Consider the following 18,316-nt stretch of genomic DNA (forward strand, 5'->3'; position numbering starts at 1 on the left):
TGTTGTGTACGCGGTACTTTTTTCGCGTAAAAAGTATTGTATAGAGTAGAGAAAGTTGTTTTTAGAAATAATGTTCATTCTGAGGCATCATAAGATTGAAAAATTTAAATCATCACGCTGCAATCTTACCTGTAACTGTAACCACATTCGTATTATTTCGTATTTTTGAAAAGAGAAGTTTGGCAGCGATGTGTGTGTGTGTAAAATCAAATTGCAGTAGGGCTTTCAATGTGCTTTTAAGTTATACATGAAGTTATTGCATTTTTAAGCATGTATCATTTAAAGTGATCAAGCAGAAAATGTCATATTTATCTATTTTGGATCAAATCTAACTATTTATACCTTAAAATATGGATTTCTTGTTTAAGTAGTGTATTATATTGGCATATTTTATAGACCTCCCTTCGTCTGTGTACGAAATTTGTGCTGAAAACCTTTCAAACAAGATTTTTTGTCTTCTCGTGAGTTAACGCATCTAATTACCTTTCTAGATAAAGATAACAAAATGTTTTTTGAATATCAATGTTTCATTTCTAAAGTTCAGTGTCTTGTTATCTTCCTTTATTTTTTGCATTATAGAATAAATGTAAAGTGTAAATAGTAATAGTTTGGTTACTCCCTCCCTTTTATTGTGATAAGCCAGACATTCATATTGTTTCGCTGATCTTAATTGATTGTTTTTAAAGTACTTAAACTTTCATAGAGTAAAATGAAGACTTTTTTTTTCTGAATGTTTGTACCATTATGCTTTGGAATAGATGAATCCTATCCATTCATTGTTTTTTTTTTTTTTAATTTTATTTATTTCATAGTGTCATGCATTTCTATGGCCATTAACACATGAAACTTTTCGTTATTTTTGTCCAAATGATGCCATGTCTATTTAGACATATTTAAGTTAGGTAATTTTTTAATTTTTTTTTTTTGATATTATTTATTTCACCTTAGCCTCTCTTTTGCTCTTGACTTGGCTTGCCAGACGTCCCGGTTTTCAGACAAAATCCTGGTGCCCAAGCTGGTTTATTTCATGTCCTCGTCAATTTTATTACAGATGACCAAAACAGTAAAAATATTTTACTGCTAAAAAAAGGTTACAAATGTTTGTCAATATTGAAAAAACTTCAGCTTCTGTGGGGTTAAAATATCTTGGGAATCGTAAACAATACCTCCCCTCCTTCCTCCTCTCCTATAATTGCCAATTTTTGAAAATAGGCACTTTTCTGTGCACCATGTCATTCAATTAAAATGTTCGGCTCTCCTCTGATATGCTCCCCTCTTGGCGATATTTTAATTTTTCGCTCGATACGAAAATCGCCAATAAGGCGATAACTTGGCAACCCTGGTTTTGCAACTTGAACGCTGGAAAGTAGTTTCTCGAAGTTTGTCTTTTTGCACGTGTATGTGGTAGGAGGTAGGTGCTCATATGTTTCGCTCTTAGGGAGATTTTAAGTTGAATACTCTAAAATAAAGTTTCAATTCAAACTTTATTTTAGAGTATTCTTTTTCTTGTTGTTTTTTAATGTTAATTTAGTTGAATTTTCTATTTTAATTATGAGTTCGGTTTGTGATGTTGTCCAAATGTATCAATTGAAATTTTTGAATGAATCTTCTTTTTCTTTTTCGTCAGGTCGTCCAACGTTTGGACGTACCGGAGTCCTAAATAGATTTTTTATATTTAAACTAATTGAAAATAAAGAGGTTTTTTTAGAATTTTTAAGGGAAATTGGTTTACTTAAGAATGAAATGTTATGTTCTAGATGTAATTCTGTTATGAAAATTAAAAAAACTAAAAAATGTTCAGATGGGTTAATTTTTTTTTGTAGAAAGGTTATTGGGGGTGTTGTTTGTGGAAGAGAAGCAACGATCAGGAGTGGGTCATGGTTTAGTTCTAGCAAGTTGAAAATAGAGGAGATTTTTTTGATAACATATGAGATTTTAATTGGGACCAAAACTGCTGATATTGAAAGTCAATATTTTTTTTCATCACAAACTTTAGCCGATTGGCGAAATTATATTAATGAAGAAATATTAAATTACATTGAATTAAAATCCGAACAAATATTCCTAAGAGCGGAACATATGTGCACTGCCTCACGTGAGGAAGTAAAAGAAAAGTAAAAAAGGTAAGTGAACATATTTTGAATTATTGTGTTTTTAGTGTGTTTCTGGTAGTTTGTATTTTGGTCTGGTTGGCATTTTTGTAGCACAAAAATGGTGTTAATTTCACATAAAATCTGTGACTTTATTGTATACTGAACGGAGGAGATCTGTGACTTATATCCGACTGTGATGTATATTAAAAGTCGGAGGGATAACGGACCGAGCGGCAGCGAGGTCCTGGCGAGCCCGAGGTCTCATAGTACTTTCGTAATGAGACCGAGGCAGGGGTCTCATTACGAAAGTACTATGAGACCGAGGGCTCGTATCCCGGAGAAACAACGGAAAAAAATTAATGCATTAATTTCATTAAATAATTAATGACATAATTTGAATTTTTCCTGTTGGCGCTAAAAAAGCATCGCTAAGAACGATGTATGACATATGACGTCATACATAGTTTTCTTGGCGACGCTTTTTTGGCGCCAACAGGAAAAAGTCGCCAAGAGGGGGGTATATCAGATTTGTTCCAAATGTTCTTCAAATTTAATTAAAAATGTGCAAAATTATGCGTAATGTGCAAATATGAAAGCATAGGGTTTGTTAACTAACATATTTAACATTGAAAGTAATTGATATGATATCAAAATGCCAAAAAATTTTATAAAATAATGAAAAAATCCTGAGTTTTAGTAACTTGCAACATTTTTAGCCTTTGCATAATTTTGCCATTTAAATTCTCAAATTTCGATGTATTCCATTGCCATTTTTAATCAATTTTTAGAAAAAATTATTCATTTAGCTCGATTCAACTCGACTGCAACTGGTTTGAAATCCTGAGAGGGCTAAGCAAAATGGCGATTGTGCATGTCTTTTGCTGTAGAATATGAGAGTAATTAAGTCAATTTGATTAAGATAAGTTTACAATAATGGTTAGCACAAAATTAGCAATATCCCTGCTATAGATTCACACAACAAAGAAAACAGGAGAAGGTTACAGATGCGGATGTAATCGGATTTTGAACTGCGTAAAAAGTGTACCTAGTGCAATCTTTACATAAAAGTGCCCAAACTTTTTCTGAGGCTGTTTAAATTTTTTTTAAGGATTCTTAAAGTTTATTTATCAACTTTAAAGGAAAGAAATATTGTATAGAAATTGAACTTCAAGCTACTTTCTTTCACTAGAATGACCCCGTCTCAGTCTCCAGAGTGGTCTATAGAAAGAACCTGTCACATCTCCCATGCTATATGGCAATCCTAATCAGTCATGGACCCCCTCCCCCCCAAAAGTAAATATAGTAAAATCCCTCTAATGCAGAAACTAACAGGACAAATATTTTTTTCCGCAGGACGGATTTAATACTGCATTGGAATCAGAGAGTTTAAAATTGTTCGCATAAGAGAGGTGGCCGTGGACCCAGATAATATAGGTGAATACCGTTCACAGAAAATTTTTATATTTTTGAAACAAATTTCTGAAATATTATTATTATTATTATTTTTTTTTTTGATGAGCAACACATGTTGATTGCCAATTTTGAGGTGCCCCCAATTAATAATATTAATAAAGAAGTAAATACAATTCAAAAAAACAGTCTAGTAGCGTAGAAATAGTCTACTCACTCAACTTTACATTTTTTCTGTTTATCGTGTATAAGACTCGGGAAGAGCACCATGTTGTTGTTAAGAACTTATTTGAGTTTTAAGTTTTATCTAGGTCTGGGTGTCCAATAGGAGGGGTTTCACTGCATTTGAAATTTCTTCTTTAATTGCTTATGAAATTAATTTGCAACGTTTTTGCTTATTAGGAGCCCTATTTCTGGACAATTTTATATTTTTTATTGACACTCAAGCATTTTATGAAATTTTTTGTTCCCAAAATCGTAAGTACGTTGGGGGGGGGGGGTCATTCTTCAGCATGACCTTCCCCCTAAAATGGTAGTCTGTATCCGCCCCTGATCCTAATGTTTCATTCTAAAAGAGGGAGTTGTTGGAGAAAAAGTTATCTATACATTTTTTTCTCCTTTTTAGGTATTTTTGTTATTCATGCCTTGTGCATCATTACTTTCTGTAAACCATGTTCTTCCTTTTCATCTATGTTTTCGCATTTCATTTAATGTTATCATCCTGTGTAATACTTATATGTTTCAAATGTTGAATTAGTTTTAAAATTTTGTCCCCTGAAAAATAATTAAGTTTTCTTTTTTCAGTACCACATTGATATAAAATGGTGAGGGCTATGGCACCTGAACACTCTTTACTTACTCCTCTTAATGGTGTACAGAAAGATGTATTGGAAGCCTCTGCAAAAATGGTTGATGTACAAATGCAGGTGGATAATTCTTTCCCTGAGCTAATTGAACGACTAAAAATGGGTGGAGGTAAATAACTTATTTGAATTAACAGTAGTTCACTTGATAGTATGTTATGTTGGAATTGTCTTCACATTTTGTATAAGATTCATAAAATGAAAACTAGGAATGTAACAAATAGTGGTTGGGTTGAATAACTAACTACTGAATATTTGGCAAAAATGAGGTTGAATGCAGAATTTGGATTAACTTTTAACCTTGCTCATTTTTCAAGGAAGTTTCTTTTAGCTCCTGCAAATGCTGTGTGTAGGGACTGCTTTCTGGAACAGAAAATGTACTATGAAACGAAATGGAATAGAAATCTACCAGAAAATATTATGAAACTTATGAGTGCATCATACTTTTGTTATGTTTAATGACAAATGATGTTTTCAACCATTTAAGTTATTACCTTTTTTTTAGAATGGTTCATTAAATATTTTTAAAAGGAAAATTATACCTAATGCTTTGCTTCTTCATTAGTCTTAATGCATGAATTTTATATAATCAGACAATTATTATTGAGATAAAATTCATTTATGGGTCATTTCACAGTATTTTTGACATTTATGTCGAGTTCGTAATGTGTTCTTATTTTGCCATAACTTTTTAATTTACAAATTATTTTAATTTAAGTTGGTGTGTTGGTAGGAAAAGATCAAAATAAAATAATATGCTAATCAAACAGTAAATTGAAAAGTTATGGCAAAATAAGGTCACGTTACGGACTCTTCATAAATGTCTAAATTACTGCGAAATGACCCTTATGCTATAAATGGGAATTCTAATATTAATCCTGTTTTTATCTGACCCTAAAATATTCTCATGTAAGTATGAATCTTACAATTTAAACTAATTATTTTTCAAATAATAAAAAATACAGTTCTGCATTGTTCTTTCTCAAATATTTTTAAATTCACACATATTTTATTATTATTCTAAATAAACTCCTCTAATAGAATGAATACATTTAGCTCGTATTTTGTCTGCCCAGGGGTGCAATCCATCCCTAAAGGTAGGGCAATAGTGCACCGCCCTCAAAATTTATGAATCACCCCCCTCCCCCCATGAAAAAAGACTGAGTTTTCAGAACCACTCTAAAAATTAAAATGGAGCACTATACTATTTGACCCTGCCCCCTTATCGGCACATGAGAGTCTGCTGAAAATTTGATAGAAGTGTAGAATACTGAAATAATGGCCAAATATTTGTTACATCCCTAGAATGAACCCTTTCAACAAAAAATCAGAAATTAAGTTTTAAATTTAAATATTGGAAGAATACGTAGTTTAGAAGTGCAATTGTATAACACTGAGCTTAGAAGTATCTTTTCATGTCAACATTTTAGTAAGTGCAGATTCTTTTTCTTTTTTCCTGCAGCAACTTTACCAACTGTCAGTGGCTTAAATGATCAAGACTATCCTGGTGTTTCCGAATTGAGTATCAGTCTTCATAATTTGACTCAATTATCAACAGTGAAGAGAATACCACTGCCTCCTGAACTTGTTGAACAGTTTAGCCGTATCCTTCCTTCAAAAAATTGAGTAATTATTTTCAATGTTCAGGTTCCAAAGAAACATTAATAGTTTTTTTTTTTTCGAAAAGGTGTGCACCCATTTTATACAAAGAAAAATGATCATTTCACAACAGAGGGGGAGCGGGCGTCAATTTTTTTATTCAACGGACTTCCATTAAATTTTTAGCACGGGCATCGCTGTGCAGGTACTGCTAGTAATATTATAAAGAGAAAGGGCTGATTATTTTTGTTTATATGTTCGAAGTAAAAGTCGAAAAAATCCGATAAGTTGTTCTTTTTACTCCAATTTAGGCTAAAATTTCACATAAATTCCCAAATATGGCAGTGAAAAATTACTTGCACATATTAATATTATATATCGTTGAAAAGGGTAGAATTTTCCGCGTTCTATACAATTTGTTTCAATGCTTCAACTTAATTACGGCGGGAGTAATTTGCGTTTTTAGCTCGAACTTTTTGAGGCTTAGCTGAAATTTAGGCACTATCTTTTTCATTGACAAGTTCGGACTATACGGGAGTGCTCCAAAACTTCCCAACGGAAAGTTTGTTTAGGGTTGTCTGGGTTTCTTGGGATGATCTTTGTGGATGATAATGTGAACCATTTCTTTACTCATGTTGAGTTCGTCACTGATTTCACGGGTCTCTTAATCTTTCGATTAGCTTGGATCATTTCATTAACGAAGTCAATGGAATCATTGGTAATCGCAATGTTTGCTTGACCCGGTCTCGGCAGATTTGATGTTGTTTGCCGCCCTTAACTGTACTGCCATTCTTTCCGATCTGGATGCATCCATGGATAGCACGACTTTCTTTTTGTGCAATTTCTTCTACTGAAAACAGGTTTAATCGCTTAACAACATTTGAGATGCAAACCTCATACCACCCTTTTTAATTTTTGTATTTGTTATATTTTTTTTACACCAGACTTTATTATTTCATTAAAACAAGACGAGAGAAAGAGGAAAACACACAATGTATTTTTTCTTAAGATAATCGATTTATGAAAACGGACTTCACTAATTACTTTTGTTACTTCGTTATATTATTTTTTATTATCATAAATCATTTTGGAATAAATCTGTTTCACTTGATTTACATTTTCTTCGCTCTAAACTTATCTTTCAGAATATTTATTGCAGAAAGGGCATAAGTCCAAATTAAAAAAAAAAAATAATAATTAATTTCAGTGAGGAAATGAAACATAATTTATATATAAGGTGATGTAATGATCCTGCTTGTGGCTAGGTTAATCATAAAAAATTTCGTAGAATTTAGTTCATTTCTGAATGAAATAATCACTTTTTTATTCATTCCTGAAAAGTTACATCAGTTGGACTTATGCCCTTTCTAAAATGATCAATTCAATTACGTTATTTAGTTTTGTTTCAGGCAACAATTAAAAATTTAAACTAAGGCAGTGATGTATTTAAATCCAAAAGAAAGCTGGCATTAGGTTGTTACCTAATACTGCAATTATCTAATACCATAGAGTCGAGAAATATACATAGAGAAGCCCTGTCTATAGTGAAAAGGAGATGGAATTGAAGCCGGAATTGTGGGATACAGCGGTGCAATAATGGGTGGGGTTATGATAACATGATTGATTCACGAGAATAGTTTTCACCAATCTCACAAAGAGACTCATAAAGTGGCTTGCATTTTAATTCATGTTTTGATGCAATTTTAAAAACGTGCCTCATAAACTTGCAACAATATCTAAGTTTAAATTAACAACCAATTGAGATTCAGTAATGGAATGTTTTGAATCAAAATGTATCTCAAGATATTTAGCAAGAAGCAAAGAATCTTGGGATACAGCGATGAAACTGCCGGCTTCAATTTCTTAGTATAGCGGCTCCTCTCTATTTAATTTCTTTACTCTATGTCTAATACTGATTAAAAACCAATCTACAGGCAGATCCGGCTTTTACAATGATTTTTTTCGGAATTACCACAACTTTACTTGGTGTTGGGAAAACTAGCTATTCAACGTTTAAACTGCTTTAAATGTCTCCCTACGGAAAGATTCAGCATGTTTCATAAGAAAAATGGACCATTGAGAAAAGCTCTTTAAAAGGTCTACCTCATAATGTGGGAGGAATGTACCATGAACCGTCGCTCGTATATAGAAAAAAGACTTAAAGTTCAGACGACTTTCATGAAACTCTTCCTGTCCAAATATTAGAAAGAATACCAGGTGATAAAGAAAATTGTAAATCCACTGGTACCGCAATAAAAATGACATCATTCACATGAATTCCCCCAATTCTCTTAACTCTTTAGAACTCCCCCCTCATGCTTTTAAAATTAAAGTCAGGTTCCAATAATGTCATTATAAAACTTGATTTTGCCTAATTATGGAATTCAACTCCTAGTAAAATTCCTACGGAATAATGTGATTCAGAATATTGTTCTTATAGGATGAGTAACAGTTAGTTCATTATCCTCACCTTCCCATGATCTCAACAGATTTACCTTCCTGATTTAAGTGATAACAATTTTCAGTGAAAATTTCTTTTGCAATCACTGTCAACAAACCCGAAGGTCAAACGTACAACTTTACGCATTACAACATTACACACAGGAACTGCCTTACTTATAGGCAAATACATGTTGCTCTCCCTTGATCAGAAAATGAGGTGCATCACTTTGTTTTAAAATCTTTAAAAAAGAAAACAAAAAATGTTGTGTACCACAATGTTTTAAAATAAACAATTACCTGCATAAATTTTTTTTAAAATAGATAATTTTTCAACCCGAACAAGGTCGGGGCAGGCTGCTCATAATATAATATGGAAAACAGTTATTGGCTCTTTCTATTTTCAAACCTTTTTTTTTTTTTTTGATCTTCCTTCATTTATGTATATACAATACACATATACATGCACATATGCTTTTAAAAAAAAGTTGCTGAATATTTTGATAAGACATGTTTAAGTTCTTAACTATGGTTAGTTATGCAAAGCAACTGTCAAATGGGCCTCTTTCCAGACATTGGAAGGGCATGGTTAACAATTGACAGCAATATCTTCATTTGGTCTTTTCATGATGGGTATGTATAATCTCCATTTTAAGCATTTCTATTTTTTTCCTCTTTATTGTAAGGATTGTAAATTTTATTTCTTAAAGTGAAGCAGTCATGAGTTATTTTAAACTCTACACTATTAAGAGCCATTATTTTAATTGGATTTTTTAATTGAGATACTTAATGTTAGCTCTTTATCTTTTTTATTTAAGGATATATTTTTTGTATGTCACATGTTATAACTATTTGCAGCATTGTTTTGTTTTGCAATGGGGGGGGGGGGTTCTATTGAATCTCTGGTTTTAAAATACATGATGTAATTATGCATTTTCAGGGTGGCGACAGATCAGGGAGATCAGGGAAAAGTCAGGGAACTTTATTAATCAGGGAAATATCAGAGAATTTTGAAAAAAATTACAAAAAATCAGGGAAAATTGATTTTATGAAGAAAAAAAATTTTTTTTGCTTTACAAAATTAAGTACTTTAATTCCCTACGCCCTTTCCGCCAATTATCTGTTCAAAAAAAAAAAAAAAGTAAAATAAATGAGGTGTGATTATACACTTGCCGCATATTTGTGCATCTTTTTTCCTCAGCGTCTAAAGTATTGAATCTTACTTATTAACCACAGTATGAACTTCCTAAGATTGCTTCTTTGTCTGTTAGGTTGTTTATTTTACCTAGCTTGAAATTTTCTTTTACGCTTTCAATGCTACTTAAAATAAACAACCATACAGGCAAAGAGGAAGCCTTCATTAATGCCTTAGCTCCTTTGCCTTTATTCCATTGTCTCGAAGTAATTATCCTACTGTAATCACGATTTCAAGAAGAAATCTTTGGTTTTTGAATTAAGACCTTAAAATCTTAAAAGTTATTACTTGTTCTCATTTTAAATTTAATTTCTAAAATTGAACTTTCAATTAAAAAAACTTTGTTTTTTGCCGTTATACTATTTGTTGTCACTGCAGATTATAAAGGTTTTCTTTCCTTCAGACTTAAATGATTCTTTAATTTTATAACCAAGTTGTATTCTTCTTTTATATATTTTAACTAATTGCTTTTTCTTTTTTTTCCTTGCATTTCAAAGTTGTTTGTTACAAAAGCAATCTAAGATTTTTTTTCGTTACATACTGAAATCATTTGAAATAGAGTTGACTCTTGTATTTAAGTAAATATCTTTATTTTTTCATTGTTAAAATGCTGTTTTCATTCATTAAAACCTATGTTCTTGATTAGAGAAAAGCTCCCTATGAATGGATGTCAAATGGTTTCATCTGTTTTGCATAAATATGTCAATTAGTTGTGTAAGAATAACTACATTACTTCTATTCTTTCACTATTACTTGTTATTCTTGCAACAATTATTATACTGTTTGAAAACTTAGTTCAAAATAATTTCAATTACTTTTTAGTTGTATCATAAATACACATATGTTTTTAAGAGTAATTTTAATAGTTTAATTCTTATGCTGAGTGGTTTCTGGAAGTAAAGTTTTTTTTTTTTTAAATTTTCTCTAATCTTTCCGTTGTAGAAAAATTTAATGTACTGTTTTGTAGGGTTCCCCCCCCCCCAAAACAATTGACTTGATATGTTTTTTTTAAACCATTTTATTAAAAAAGTAGCATCTTTTAAAAATATATCTTTAGTTCAACAACTTTACACAACTTAAAACGTTTAAAATACTGCATTTTATACAAACATACAATGGATTTCAAGTAGAGCAAAGAAAAAAACCATTATTATTAGTAACGTAAATCAGGGAAATTTGGTGAACTTAATCAGGGAAATCAGGGAAAAGTCAGGGAACTTTTTTTCACAGTTCCTGTCGCCACCCTGATTTTGCATGTATTTTGATGTTTTTTCGCTATAAAATGCATTGAGTATATACCCTTTGCCCCTCCTCCCCCTGCCAAACTTTAAAATGACTTGCTTGTTTGCATTATAAATTTGTCTTGTAATCAACTTATAAGAAATGTTTTCAATGCCTGAAATTTATATGTAAAAAACATATTTTAATTGCAAAAAACCCATAATGTTTGTGCAATTCTTCGTTTTTAAAAAATAAATCCATTGTTATTATCATTATTGTTATTATTATTATTTTTTTTTTCGCTTATGCAGAAGTGACTTAGCATATCATGATGGCCTGAATGAAACTATATTATGCGTTGGTCTAGTAAAGCCTAAGAAAGGTAACTGAACTTTTATTTATAAAAGCAATTATTTTTTTAATATATTTTTCATAAGTAATTTTTATTTATAAAGGCAAAAAGAGTGTTTCATTTAAAATTTATTACTTATCGGCTAAATTGAAACATTTATATTATGAAACTTGTTAACGCAAAAAGCTTATAGTTTAAAATTTATTTCATAGATTGTACAAACTGATTTCTGAGTTTGATTGTATACAAATATTAGTTTGTTAAGTATGAAATTGGGCAAAGTTGATGTTATTTATTTCAACTGCACAAATTTAAACAACTTTTTATCTGAAAAAAAAATTCAATCCTGTACAGGCTGTCAAAATGGTGTTTCAAGAGTTCATCGACTGCCATGATCCAGGCTTATACAACAAAGGAATAAATGAGTTACCTCTAAAATGGCCAAAGTATATCATCGATAACATGGGTGTTTATTTTGATTCAAAAAAAAAAGTTTTTATTGGAAAAAATTGAATTCAATTATATGCATTTTTTGCTCCATTTCATGCTTGACATCCTAATATTTTCAAACGACATTGTAAATTAAAGTCATCGTTTGGGTAGTATTTTGATTTGTTTTAAAAGAATAAGAGGGGAATTTTAGATTAAAAGAAAAAAGTTACTTAGTTTGATATATTCGAATGAATTTCTGCAGAAAAGCTTTAGTAAGTAGAAGATACAAATGTACTAAAATACTGTTTTGTGCTATTAGCTATATTTCAAAACATTACTATGTCCTGATAAATGTTTTTGAATGGTGTTTAAAGTGCTGAGAAAGCCAGACTTGCATTTGGATGCCTCACTTACCAAATCGATTAACTCCATAAAACAAAAAGTAGAGAAAAGTGATGAAGAAGATGGTGATATCCATAGGAGTACATAGGACCTTGTGATACATTTTCTGCCATTACATGGTCAGAAATGTACTGAACCAAAACTTTAATACAAATTCACATGCTAAGCATTGATTAAGCAGTATGAAAGCGGAAATCATTTTTTTAAATTGGAGTAAATCGATTTGGCAACTGAGGCATCCATTTATCCACCCATTCAAACATCTTTATGTCAGGAAATTAAACTGTCGAAATATTGCTAGGAGTATTCTTTTAAAAATATTCCATTAATTTTTACTTCTTAGAGTAGTTGCATTTTTGCTGTTTTGAAAATCTGATTCTGTTATTCTGTTTTGATATCCTTTACAGATATATTTGTAAACTCCATCCGTTATTTGCTGTGTTTAACTACTCCTGTAGAAATTGTTGTATTTGGGGTTGAATTTTCAAGGCAAAATAAAAGTATGATATTTACATTGATTTATTTTACTGAACAATATTAATGTTTTCTACTGCATTTAAATCTGTATGGTACTCTACACAGTAGTATTATGTATAAATGTATTGGACTAGCATTAATGTATACAAATGTGGAATATTTAATCAATAAATTAAGAAATTAAAAAAAAAAAAATTAAAGACAGACCTGTAATTTTAAATCTTTCTGGTGGAAGGGCCGGGGGAGGTTGCTGCCCCAAGGGTGTTTGTGATCTGAAATTTCCGAAAATTTTGGGTTGCTGTTTCTGAAAGTTTTGAGCTGACAACACAATCTAAAAATGAAAAATTATTTAAAAAAAAAAAAAACTTTTTGAATGTTTTTTCCCAATGATTTTTGTATGCATATTTAAAGAGTTCTACCGGGGGGGAGGGGGGGGGGGTAACTGTCTGCCGAAAGTTTCTAACGGTCTTCAGAAAACTTTACTTGAATCCACTATCACCCCTCTCCTGTCCCCCGCCAGACCCTCCCCATAATGATGACAAACCATCCTTTTAGGAACATAAATTCTTGATATATTTGAAAATTGTGTTTACTGATTAAATTTGTTTGTGAAGTAAATTATAGCATAACAACTATTTGATGTACAGATTGTGCAGCTCATGATGTTCATCTGCAAATCTTACTATATTATAAAAGTCTAATAATAGTGCTGCAGCAGCCAAGGAAGTCATTGAAACTTTATGCCATAAAAATTTCTGGTTAAATTTCAAAATTTGAAATTAAAATTTCAAGCAAAAATTAAACTAGGTTATCCTTGCAGTGATTTCGACTTAATCTTGAAAACTCCTAGTTTTTAGCAAAAAATTATCAAAAATCATGGAAACTGATCACTAGTCATGGATTTAGAGTTCTAGAGCACATACTACATATTTTTAAAAAAATTCAAATTTGGCGTAATATTGATGTAATTTAGCTGTTTTTTTTTACTAAATGTGGAATATTTAAAAAAAACTTATTATTTTACATTAATTTCAAATCATCATTTTTTTTCTTTAATGCATCAGCTTCCATTTCTTACTCATTTCTAGCAATGCACCGAATATCATATGTTGCCGCATACTGAATTTTCATTTTAAGTTCAAATTGATCTTTTGACCAAATGCGGAATATTAAAAAAAAAAATTTGTAATTTTTTTTTTAAATCTTAAGTTAATCTTTTTAGTGATTGGAAGAATATTTCTGTGTATCATATATTTAAAAAAATCAATTAATAAATCAATCAATACGTTTGCAGACAAATTAATTATGTATGATTTTTGTACAATTTGGCTGTATACAAAATTTTTTTTTTTGTCATTTTTTAGATTTATAAATATATTTCCGTTGCAGCAAATAATCAATTTAAAACTCAACTATTTGTATTTCATGTGCATCATTATAGTTGGCACAAACCTAACCTGGCAGCGTATGTAATGATGTGATTAGGATCTGCATAGCATAGCCTTTACACTCCTGCCAAATTAGCTTTACTATAACTATAGTCAGAATGGCATTAATTGTTTTAATTATAGTAGTTGCTCAGCTCTTTAGATAGAATTTGAAATTTGAGATATGTGCAAAGAATAGTAGGGCTGGGCGATGTAGGAATTCCAACATCGTGATGCATCGCCAACCCGCAATGTTGTGGTGCATCACTATGTACATTTTTTTAAAAAATAAAGTGATATACTTATAACAGCTTGTTTAAATTCTGCATAATCAAGATAAAAAAATATAAATTATGCCAGGTACTACAAACAGATTCTTATCCCAGCAGGAAATTGTCAGATTATAAAAAGAAAAAAACTTTGTTGAAAGTGCAAGATAGCAATAAATGTTACAGACATGTGTTTCGAGATTACAATGAACCTATTTTGTCAATGCTAAAAGATGTGAGCTTATGAAAACAGTCTCGTCTTCTTGCATTTAAAAAGGGGTTTCTCGAAACAACAAAATACATGTCTGCAATCTTTGTACGATTATACGATTTAAGCTTTTTTTTTTTTTTGGTGAATGATTGTAAGATAAACTTTGTTCATCACTATATTTCTGTCAAGAGCTTAAATAGTTGCATTTCCTGCAAGTTTTTTGAAAACTGAAGGTCTTGGTTCGCTTATGATACTTCCACGCAAAGATGCTCAGAACTTAAATTTTTGGGTGGGGAAAATTTTCTAATTTGCCGAATTATTTTCCGAGTTGTACCGAATGATAAAATACGAGAATGTACACAAATATGCATCTAATGAGAAGATACTTTAAACATCATTTTTTTTTTAAATTTCAAATTTACCAAATCGTCAGAAAAAAGATTGTAGACTAAGATCATTTTTGGTTGGTCACAGTGACCTCCTATCGGAGTGTCTCTACTTCCACATCGTTTTGAAGCAGTTAAAAGATTGAAATGGCAACGATAAGGACAGGTGTCTGAACATAGGTGCTTGGAATTCGTAGTCGGTGCAGTATCAATACATCGGTTTAGAGAAATATTTTAAACCGGTTTAATGATCTGAGATGTTCACCGGTTTTTTGCGATGAATCACTGCATCACCCAGCCCTAAAGCATAGCTCAGATAGTTGTGATTTATTTTCAAAAAACCTTAATTTAGATAATTCTTGTGAAAAAAGGTATGTTTTTGCTGAAAAAGTTGCTTCCCGTGAGCCATGGAAAAGTTAAAAGACAAAGTTATAGATTTGAAAACTCTTAACTGTGCCAGGTACCCTGAATAAATTAAGTTCTATAGTTTACAGTGGTTTAAAATAATACTGGAGTAGCACTATTATACAATTACTGTTATACAATTTGTTGCACAATATTTTTATATGTAGTCAATAAAATAATTCAAATAAAAAGCAGGGTCCTAATGGTGGACAGTATTTCAATTTTTGATATTTTGGCGCAGTTGCCGAATTCTGGCCATTATCCTTTTCTGTCAAAACTAGAAAGGCAGAAAAAAAAAGTTCCTGGAATATGTTATTATAAATTTACTATATTGAGCCCATGCTTGAATGATGTAGTTAGTATGTGGCAAATAAAAGCAGCAAGTTGAGATGGGGAATCAATCGAAATAGAACTGCTAGCCGTTCCTGCGGCGACAGTGAGTGATAGCAAGCAGGGGGCAGTAGCTCTCTGGTATGTAGGCATCCCTTGTATAACTCAGTTAATTCGTTTCGTGTAGTATCGAAACTGTGTTATAAGAGACTTTTTTAAAAATAACTTTTTAACTCATATTTTACACTAAGAATCATGTATAAGTAAAAATCATGTCAATATATATCATGTTGTATCGAAACCGTGTAATGCGAGACTTAGAAATAATGTGAATCAAGGGATGTGTACTGTGTTATATCGAAACCAAGTTTCATAAAAACAAAGTAAAAACTTATTATTGTTATCAAACATTAACAGAATGTATTAAACAAAGATGAAATGCCATCTTTTTTAAAGATAACATTTGTGTTATATCAAAACTGTGAAGTATTAAATTCAAGTTTTGTACCGTGTAATATTGAAACCGTGTTATAATAATCACAAATTAGGTACCATGTTGTACAAGTACCCTGTTATATGAGGGATGCCTGTATGCATATATCTTTACTAATAATAAAGCTGAAAGTCTCTCTGTCCGGTGGATGTCTGGATGTCTGTAGTATGTCTGTGACGCGCATAGCACCTAGACCGTTCGGCCGATTTTCATGAAATTTGGCACAAAGTTAGTTTGTAGCATGGGGGTGTGCACCTCGAAGCGATTTTTCGAAAATTCGATGTGGTTCTTTTTTTATTCCAATTTTAAGAAAAAAACTATCATAAATTACGAAATTATCATAATGTGTAACCGTAACATGGGCACAAGCCAATTGGCGAGATACGAAATTATCATAACGTGGAACTGTAACGTCGGTACAAGCCAATTGGTGAGAAAATTCACCATACATTATTTGTAAATATACAGGCAAACCAAAAGACCTTTAATTTTTCTATTACGGGCGAAGCCGTGCGGGTGCAACTAGTATTAAATAATTTTAGTTGAAAGAATCATTAATCATATCAAAGTGATTTTAATTTTTTCGGGAAGAAACATAGTTTATACAATGCATGCAAGAAATAATTTTTAAATCAATAAAAACATTAACTAAAGCATTTTATGAAAGAACTAATAATTTTTGTCTGATTTTCATGTTTTTTGATAGTGCTTTCAAATGCTGTTCTAAAATGGTACTTTTTGTTAGATTGTGCATTTAAATAAAATAATACACTTCAAGATGTAATTAAAATTCAGAAACTTCAATTAACTTACTTTTGATTCTGGAGCTTCTACTTAATTGTGAAAGTTTTCTATTTTGGTGTATTGTAAATAATTATTTTAACATGTGCAAACTCATAATTATTTCTCAAAATGACTTTCAACAAAGTGATTCCACCCTCAAAATTTTCTATTTTGTGATGTGAGTGAGTTTTATTATGTTTTTCAATGGACAATCTTTCTTAGCAATGACATTGTTTTTTTTTATGTAAAATTTTTTTTTCTAGATTCGTCAATATATGAAGAAATACATCTTATGCCAGAACCTTTATTTTCTTATCCGACCGATAATGTTCACATGTGCACTTTTCAAGGTACTGATGATGGACGCATATTCCTGGGTGGTAAAGATGGTTCTATATATGAGTTTTCTTATCAAGTAAGTTTGATTATATTGTACGTGAAACTTCACTTGCGTAAACAAAAGTTTAAAAGAAAAAATCACTTGCCCAAAAAGGTATTTTAAAAGTATTTTCTTGTTCAAAATAGTTCTTATTTACTTTAATGACTTAAATTTCAATGAAAACATCACTTAATTGAAGTAAAACATTTAATGTGAGATCTTTGAAATTTTATCTGCAAGCTTTTTGTGTGATGGGTATATGATTTTAATTGTTGTGAAAAACAATTAAAATTTTTATAATTACAAAGTTAGTTTTGTTAATAAAGTTAACAAACTTTGAGGTTGAAATTTAGCAAGCATATAATTCAAGTCAAGCCATCAGTTTTAAACATAATCAACATTGTTTAAATTCATCCTTGAATTTAGTTTCTTAACTTTTATCAACAAAATTAACTTGATAATTATCAGTGGTGCGAGAAAGGGCATGGTCCCAGAGTCAGACCCCTCCCTTGAAGCTCAAAATTAAACTCTAATAATGAAAACTCTAATTATTCTCTTCTTTTTAAAATACTGTTTTCATCATTTAGTCAATTTTATATGTGTATGACAATCAATATAAAACTGAAATGAAATTATAGCTGCTTTTCGTTGCATTTCCAAGTATAAGAGTTGACCGCTTTTAAGCTGGACATCCCCCTGAAGGAATTTCTTGCTATGCCACTAATAATTACTAATATTTTCCATTGTTTTTGGCATTAATTAAAAAGCAGATTTTGAGTATTGTTTTGTTTTCTCATTGTGGGGTTTATAGTCTATTTTCTTCATTAAAATATATAATTTTGGTGTGAATATGCCCAAGTCAGGCAAAAGAGGAACAAAGCTTATGGTAGATGACAGAGGCGGCAAATAATCAATGGAGGGGGGGGGGATGGCAAAAAAAAAAAGGAGAAAGTGCAAAATTTTGTTAAGGCTGGTTTTGAGAGCAGATAAGTGGTAATTGTTACAAATCTAACTACTTAACTCACATTTTTCTTCTTAAGATTTTGATGCAGTATGTACACAATAATTTTCCCCCAAGAAACAGACATGAATAAGACTTATTTACCCTAAAGTATTTTGAGGTGTCAGAAACTCTTGGTAATAATTTCAT

General features: G+C 31.0%; 1 protein-coding gene across 1 annotated transcript in view; it reads left to right on the top strand.

Annotated features, from left to right (window-relative positions):
• The first annotated feature begins 427 nt into the window (after positions 1 to 427).
• Positions 428 to 18,316, top strand: part of LOC129229410 (nuclear pore complex protein Nup155-like) — a 97,258-nt gene continuing 79,369 nt past the window's right edge. The window contains exons 1-7 of the mRNA XM_054863714.1: positions 428 to 461; positions 4,308 to 4,478; positions 5,829 to 5,969; positions 8,941 to 9,037; positions 11,132 to 11,202; positions 12,414 to 12,506; positions 17,051 to 17,202. Coding sequence (XP_054719689.1) covers positions 4,325 to 4,478; positions 5,829 to 5,969; positions 8,941 to 9,037; positions 11,132 to 11,202; positions 12,414 to 12,506; positions 17,051 to 17,202 — 708 coding nt within the window. The 5' untranslated portion in view covers positions 428 to 461; positions 4,308 to 4,324. The remainder of the gene's footprint in view (positions 462 to 4,307; positions 4,479 to 5,828; positions 5,970 to 8,940; positions 9,038 to 11,131; positions 11,203 to 12,413; positions 12,507 to 17,050; positions 17,203 to 18,316) is intronic.

Source organism: Uloborus diversus, chromosome 9, assembly GCF_026930045.1.
Source record: "Uloborus diversus isolate 005 chromosome 9, Udiv.v.3.1, whole genome shotgun sequence".
NCBI classification, from domain to species: domain Eukaryota; kingdom Metazoa; phylum Arthropoda; class Arachnida; order Araneae; family Uloboridae; genus Uloborus; species Uloborus diversus.